This window comes from Notothenia coriiceps, unplaced genomic scaffold, assembly GCF_000735185.1.
Source record: "Notothenia coriiceps isolate Sejong01 unplaced genomic scaffold, NC01 NC01_scaffold00000439, whole genome shotgun sequence".
In the NCBI taxonomy this organism is placed as follows: domain Eukaryota; kingdom Metazoa; phylum Chordata; class Actinopteri; order Perciformes; family Nototheniidae; genus Notothenia; species Notothenia coriiceps.
The window spans coordinates 1-7,279 of record NW_011333140.1 but is presented as its reverse complement, the minus strand read 5'-3'; the positions used below and the strand labels follow the sequence as shown (position 1 = coordinate 7,279).

The 7,279-nt window shown below is 39.0% G+C and overlaps 1 protein-coding gene across 1 annotated transcript; it reads left to right on the top strand.

Moving 5' to 3' along the window:
- Positions 1 to 378: 378 nt before the first annotated feature.
- Positions 379 to 6,264, top strand: LOC104953053 (arf-GAP with GTPase, ANK repeat and PH domain-containing protein 2-like; the record flags this gene model as incomplete). The annotated part of the gene is made up of 7 exons (XM_010779977.1): positions 379 to 553; positions 1,705 to 1,830; positions 1,960 to 2,094; positions 3,159 to 3,218; positions 3,491 to 3,642; positions 5,018 to 5,108; positions 6,038 to 6,264. Coding segments are annotated over 7 exons (966 nt in total), but the record flags the coding sequence as incomplete, so codon positions are not given.
- Positions 6,265 to 7,279: the final 1,015 nt, after the last annotated feature.

Sequence of the window (7,279 nt, the reverse complement as noted above, 5' to 3'; positions counted from 1 at the left end):
CGTAAAATATACAATCCTCCCTTACCAAAAGTATTGAATAAGATTGCAGGCTAACTTATATTATATATATTCATTTATCAGTATAAAAGTAGGATAAAATGGAGAAATTCAAGTATGTAAAGTAAAACTACCTCAAACTTCAGTTCTTGAGTCAATGTAGTTGTTGTTTTTCTGATACTAAACAATGCAATGTCTATTTTCTTCCAGCGTATCAGGCAGTAACAGCACAGTTCTGCTTACTTAGGCTCCTGACTTCAGAATTAAACTTGTCATTTATAAGAGGAAGACATACTTCTTCTTTTAGAACTTGAATATTCTCACTCATCGCCTTTTCTGGGGAAAGTGTCTCATATTTGTTATTTATATTCTGTGTTTCAGGACTACACGCAGAACACCCATGGAAAGGAGATCGACCTCCTGCGGGTGACGGTTAAAGTTCCCGGTAAACGACCCCCGAGAGCGGTGGCTCCTGCGGCCCCCCCCCCGCCCGGCGCTGGACACGGGGTCAACGGGCTGAGCAAGGAGCCCACCGCCGCCGAGACCACGAGTACAGGTAGATATTGTGTATAATGTGTATACAGAGCTTTGTCGCTGAGGCCTGAGGGTCTGGGGTTTTCAATTTTAGTATTAGTCTGGTATTTTTCTTAAAGGTCACATGTCATGCTTTTCTGGTTATTACCCGTTCCCTTGTGTGTTATGAAGGTTTTTCTGCATGTAAACGGTCTGCAGAGTCAAAACCCCTCAAAGTACACCCTGTAGGGAGTAAAACTCTAACACAGAAAATACCTGTCTATGCTGCCCCAGAACGCCTCGTTGGAGATTTCTCTTTTTCCATTGTTTACTTCTTGGGTATAGTGACGTAACGTAACGTCCGCGAAGTCGTTACGTTTTGACCAATCCGCGGACTTCCTCACACACACTAACTCGGCGGTATGTTGCGAGGCTCGCTGCTGCGAGGAGCGGGACACTGTGAGCCGGCTCACTGGTGTGGGGTCGGCGAGACAGCGAGACTCCCAGCCAGGCTGCGGGTGTGTGTGTGTTCCGGGCTGGGTTTCGCTGTCTCGCAGACGGCCACTGGACTCACAGGGGGGGGGGGGGGGAGCTCATACAGAGATGCTGTATTAGAAACCAATGTGAGTTTGAAAAAATGCACAATATACATGTATTCTAGTAGACCTCAACAATGGAATTATGATCAGTAGAAATGGCCATGACATGGGACCTTTAAGTTATATTTTTGTCAATAATCCCACGAATGGACCAAAACCAAAAGGTGATAGTTCAGTTAAAAATGAACTGGCACTCCTTTAGAGAAAGATACTGCTTTTGTTAAATACTATTTTTCATTTTTAAACATAGAAAATAAACCATAAAAAATGTTGTTCTCTTTACAAGTTATCCATTTAACTGACTAATTTACATTAGAGTGAAATGTACTTATGAACAAAATGTGCTTATGCTAATCATATAGAGGCACTAGTAGCTAAGTTGAGACAAATTCACAAATATTCATTGTAGTAGTTTCAAGTGAAAGTTATAATGCTCCAATTTCCTGTAATGTAGTATACTGTATACAGTACAATCAAATACATATATTTCCCAGTATTTGTTGCATTACGTTGCGTCAAAAAGCTTTATCAAATAGGAACATTGTGTATAACATTATGGCATACTGTATTAAAGCTTTTCCTCTCTGTCTCTCAGTTCCTCAGTTTTGTCCGTCCACTCTGTCTGTGGTGGAGGATCGCTCTGGGGGTCTGTCGTCTAAAAGTGGAGACCGAGGACTTCAGCGCTGCTCCTCCTCACTATCCACCAAAGCACAGAGTGTTGGTACGTTTCACGGATAATTCAAACCTTTCACTCAGTTTCCTCAAGTAAAAAAAAAACACTTTAGCTCTCCTATGTCTGCATTTAATGCCGTTACACATACAGTATATGATTCATATTTGTTTACGTCAGACGCCATTGAAGGAGCAGCCAGTCCATTTGCTGGAAAAGACCCCGGACAGTCATCGCCCATGAGCGACAGGAAGAAGAACCGGAGGAAGAAGAGCATGAATCAGAAAGGAGACGCAGCCGTCGGGCAGGCGGAAGGTAAATGCTTAAAATGTGCCTGCTTTCAGTATTTTCCTTGTATAAATATACAAATATGAACAATCTATAGTGATATTACATTACGCTGTGTAAAGCACATATTTTCTATATAGTATGTCTATTTTATTTATATGTATACTGTAGGAAGTCTTTATATTTTAAACGCACACTTTATCTTTAATTTGATCAGCACCACGTCACTATTATTTATTTATATGTACAATTTTAGCAAGTTTTTATATTGTCCTGTTCCTGTAAGCCAGAACAACGACATTTAGTTTTAATAGTACACTCTGTGTCTTGTTGAAATGACAATAAAGTAAGTCTAAGTCTGATATAGGGAGTTTTTTAAACAATGAATAGAAAATGAATGCATTAATGTTATAGCGGCCAAAATCCTAAAAATATAAGAAAGAAATATAACGCAAACTGCCGCTGAGGCACCCGTCAGCGAATCTTACGCATGGGTAAAAATCAAGGTCCGAGCAAAAGTCGTTTCAGTGCAATTTATTTACACACACATCAAGAGTTCTTTCTTCCTTCTTACCCGATGGTAAAAAACCATAAGCCTACCGGGTGCGCCGCTCACTACCACCTGTTTCCCATATTTATAATGAGCAGGTCTCCCCTCCCCCGGTGCCCAAAGGCTGCCTTTACAAAAACAGAGTCATAGTCCAACTCAATTGATAAACTTAAATAAGAATTAAAAGGAAGATTTACTATAAACAGAGAAGAACAATAAAATAAAAAGATAACTATTAAATAATACAAGCTCCAAGATATGGCTTCATCAAATGTGTATTTTTTAGGCTTTTAATTCCTGCAACTGCTATTCTAAACAAACCGAGTACATTTTCTTTGATATATTCACAATATTTACATAATCCTAGGCAGTTTTCCTTTTCCTAAAGCCTCTATTCTCCTTCTCTGTGGTGAGGGTTTACAGTAGATTAGTGTTTGTCTTCCTCTGAATGTTTCTTAACAGCTTTTTCTTAACACTTGTACTTGCTTTTCTCTGTTTCTCTTCTGTTTTCCTTTCCCTGGGCTTATCTGTCGCTCCGCAGCCAAACGCAAAATGTGGAAATTAAAGAGCTTTGGTAGCTTGAGAAACATTAATAAGACAGGTAACACGTGACGGAGCTTGTGTTGTGATTTACATACAGTGACATTTCCCTTTCAGTGTCTGACATCCCCAGCTTCAGTTGTTCATTTGACTTTTTCTCCTCGTAACAACCCCTACATGTATCTGTTCTCCCCTTCCACCAAACTGCTTTTGTTTTGAATTTTCTGTTCTCCCTTCACCGACGGTGGATTCATATTAATCCATTGTAAATTACTCATCTTCTCACACATGCAAATCTTACTTGAGTGTGTTCTGCTTCCCATTAACTCGCAGATGAAGAGAACGCAGACTTCATCATCGTGTCGTTCACGGGGCAGACGTGGCACTTCGAGGCTCAGAGTCTGGAGGACCGAGACTCGTGGGTGTCGGCCATCGAGAGCCAGATCCTGGCCAGCCTGCAGTCCTGTGAGAGCGGCAGAAACAAGGTACACACGCTTTAAAAGCCCCCCAAAAAACGACTTCCTCAATCAGTGACGGGATCCTACATGAGCACACAGCTGTTTGGTTTCTGCCAGCACTGTTAATCACATCTAATACAGACAACACTTGCCAGGAAACAGAGTTTTGAGTCGCTAGCAGCATTTGGAATCTGAGCATTTTGCAGCAAAAATAAATATTGGTAGGCTGTGATTAGCAGATTAGTACATCTTGCCCCATCTTTTCCCCACTGAGTCCAACTGCAGGGTAATTAGGGAATGAGGAGTAGGTGAGTATTTGTGAGTCATGTGACTTGGACTAATAGGTCAATCTGAAGGGGCATCTGGTGGAACGGCATGTCCATATACTTCCTGGAAAATGAGCCTTGGATAAGTGGGAAGTGGGCTGAAAGGAGGGACGGAGAGTCTCCAAAATCAATACCATATGATGCAGTGTCACATTGCACACCCTACATGCCATTGTACCAACATTCACATAAGGGGTTTTAGAGTATCACAGTCATTTTAGTTTGTGATGCTGTATTCATTCTTAAAAACACTGATTAGTAATTAGAAGTTGACATTCATTGATACTTTGCAGACAGATGTGCATTGTGTGTTTTAATGTTGGATATCAAAGGGTACTATCGGTACAAAATGGGTACTAGACGAGGGCCGGACTGGTTCAATGTTTATTGCAAAACTTATTGAAATGAACTTATTGCACATATTAAACCTGGAACTAACAAAGCTTAAATTATTGCCTATAAAAACAACATTAAACATTAAATAATCAGTTGCATTCATTTCTTATGGCTCTATCTGCAGAGTCATTTCTTATGTTTACATTTTTCCACAGGCCAACAGCAGCTTCAAAAAAACAATTCCCCCCAAAGAAAAACCAAACATGCCCTGTTGTCTCAAGAAAGAAAGTGCAGAAGGAAACATCCATGTAAACTCAGTGTGCTGCTCTGTGATGCTAGTTCAAGCAGATACTTGGCATCTCATCTTGGGAGCAAGTTCATCAATGTTTGGGCTCAGGCTCTGAGCTGAGGAGACCATCAGGATTGAGTGAAGGTGTGCGTGCAATATACCGGCGGGCCAGATCTAATAGTAATTAAAAATTATCCTACGGGCCGAAATTAAATCCACAAAGGGCCTGATTTGGCCCCCGGGCCTTGAGTTTGACACATGTGGTCTAATGTATGCTCCTTATATGCCAAAGAACATTCCTTATACTGTATGTCTAAAAGTACTGTGATTCTGATAACACAGCCCTAGTTAACATAGAGCGCAAGATAGATTTAAACACTTTGTTCTTGTAATTTAAGTAATCGTGTGAAGAAATAAACGGTTGAATGTGTGTTTGTTTCTGTTTGTGCAGGCTCGGAGGAGCAGCCAGAGTGAAGCTGTCGCGCTGCAGGCCATCCGCAACGCAAAGGGCAACAGTCAGTGTGTCGACTGTGAGGCAGCCAGTGAGTTTCAAACGTTTAAACATTTTATCTCCCGCTGCAGATTTCCTCTGGAGGATAAATGTGTCTTTTATGTTCCCCATCCAGAGCCTGCAGTTGTGATTTCACAATGTTTACATTTGCTCTACTGTGGTGGCAGAAGTACTTTTTAAAATAAGCAATATATATGCAAACAAATCGTTTTAATGAGTCGAGGTAAAAATGCAAAAGTGTCGCTCATAGCATAGGCAATAAAATATACTTAATGTTTACAAAAAGTACTCACTATGAAAACCAGCCCATTTCAGAAAAATATATATTTTGTAACAGGGTTATAATTATTAATTTCTTCATCTCGTTAATATTTCAGCTGGTCTATTTAAATGTATTTATTCATATTTCTTTAAATGCAATTGTTTTTATTCTTCTGGTTAGTTTGGTAATTTCTCCTGAAGATCAATAAAGTGTTATTTATAATATTTGTTTGTTATGTTTGTGTTATTAATCTTAATTTGAAAAGTACATATTTTGTAGCTTTCAATTTAAATGTGTTGCAGTGCAAAGTATATTGTTTGCTTCTGAATTGTAGTGCAGTAGATGAATAAAGTAGCTGAAAATAGATCAAAGAAAAGTCAAATAGAAACACAGATCCTCATTTTTTTTAATGCTATTTTTTTTCTATTTGAGATGTTTACATTTTGGATTGTTTGTTTCCAGTCTTTTAATTTCTGTAATGTAAAATGCCATGTCTTTTTATGCTGCTGCAATGCCAACCATTTCCCAAATTGGGATCAATAAAGTACTTCTTATCTGATCTTATCTTAAAAAGTAGCTATATCGTTACAATTTAAAGTCCTTCCTTCACCACTGCATCTCATGTGTTAATCATTTTCTTACTCATTAATCTGTGTAAGTGAATGATCCTTTTTTTTAATAATTCCTCCGCCCTGCAGACCCCACCTGGGCCAGTCTGAACCTCGGCGCTCTGATCTGCATCGAGTGCTCGGGGGTCCACCGTAACCTCGGCACTCAGCTGTCCCGCGTGCGCTCCCTGGACCTGGACGACTGGCCCGGCGAGCTCACGCAGGTCCTGGCCGCCATCGGGAACCACATGGCCAACAACATCTGGGAGAGCTGCACCCAGGGCCGGGTCAAACCCACGCCCACTGCGACACGGTGGGTAACAAGAACACAGAATATTAGATGATTAATGCTTTTCAGACAGCAACAGGCTTCAAATCCACCAAAGTACACAGATCTAAGTCAAAGTCAACTTTATTCTTTATGTTTGTGTGTACAGACAGAGAGAGTTAGAAATACCGTTTCCCACAATCCCGAATACAAAAATACATACAAATATGTATAAAATATGTATACCTACAGTATATATACACAATCAACAGACACATTAAGCATATGCGCACATTAAGACAAGCACAACAATCAATATATACTAAATAACAGTCACTTCAATTGATCTAATAAATAAAAGTAGAAATAGTGTCACAATTAAAGTCCTGCATTCAAACACTTACTTAAAAGTACAAATTAAAATATTCAAAAGAATATATACTTGAAGTTCCAAAAGTACTCAATATGCCAAATTGCCTCCTTTTTCAGATGTATTTATATTATATTATTGAAATAAAGATGCATTTGTTGGCCTAAATCAATGGAATAAATGGGCTCAGTTATGGGAAGTGAAGAGTATCCATAAAATAAAGGATTTACAGCATAAAGATATTTAGTGTTATATCAGTAATTATTCACAATTAGTTTTGTTGCACTTCTTCAAAGTTTAATATCACTTTAGTTGATAGAAACACTTGGTCTCATATTTGCTTACAAACCACTTAGTTATTATCTTATAGTAGCTGAATTGGGGGTCTTTCTGTTGGGGCATTAAAGTACTTGTGGGATACTAAAAAATTGCAGTTATCAAATCGTAAAAAAGCATCAGTTTGTATAACTTGTTAGCTTACTGTCCTTTCGGAAGAAGAAGGACTATTCCTCAAATATCTACTTAAGATATGTGAGTCTGTATTTGCATTTGTGTTATCAGAATCAGAAACAGGTTTATTACCAGGTAGGTTGACACGTACGAGGAATTTGACTTGATGTCGTGGTCCATACATAAAAGTGAAACAAAAATAAAAAAACACAGATAGAGAACTAGATATTTAAAATAATAAAAA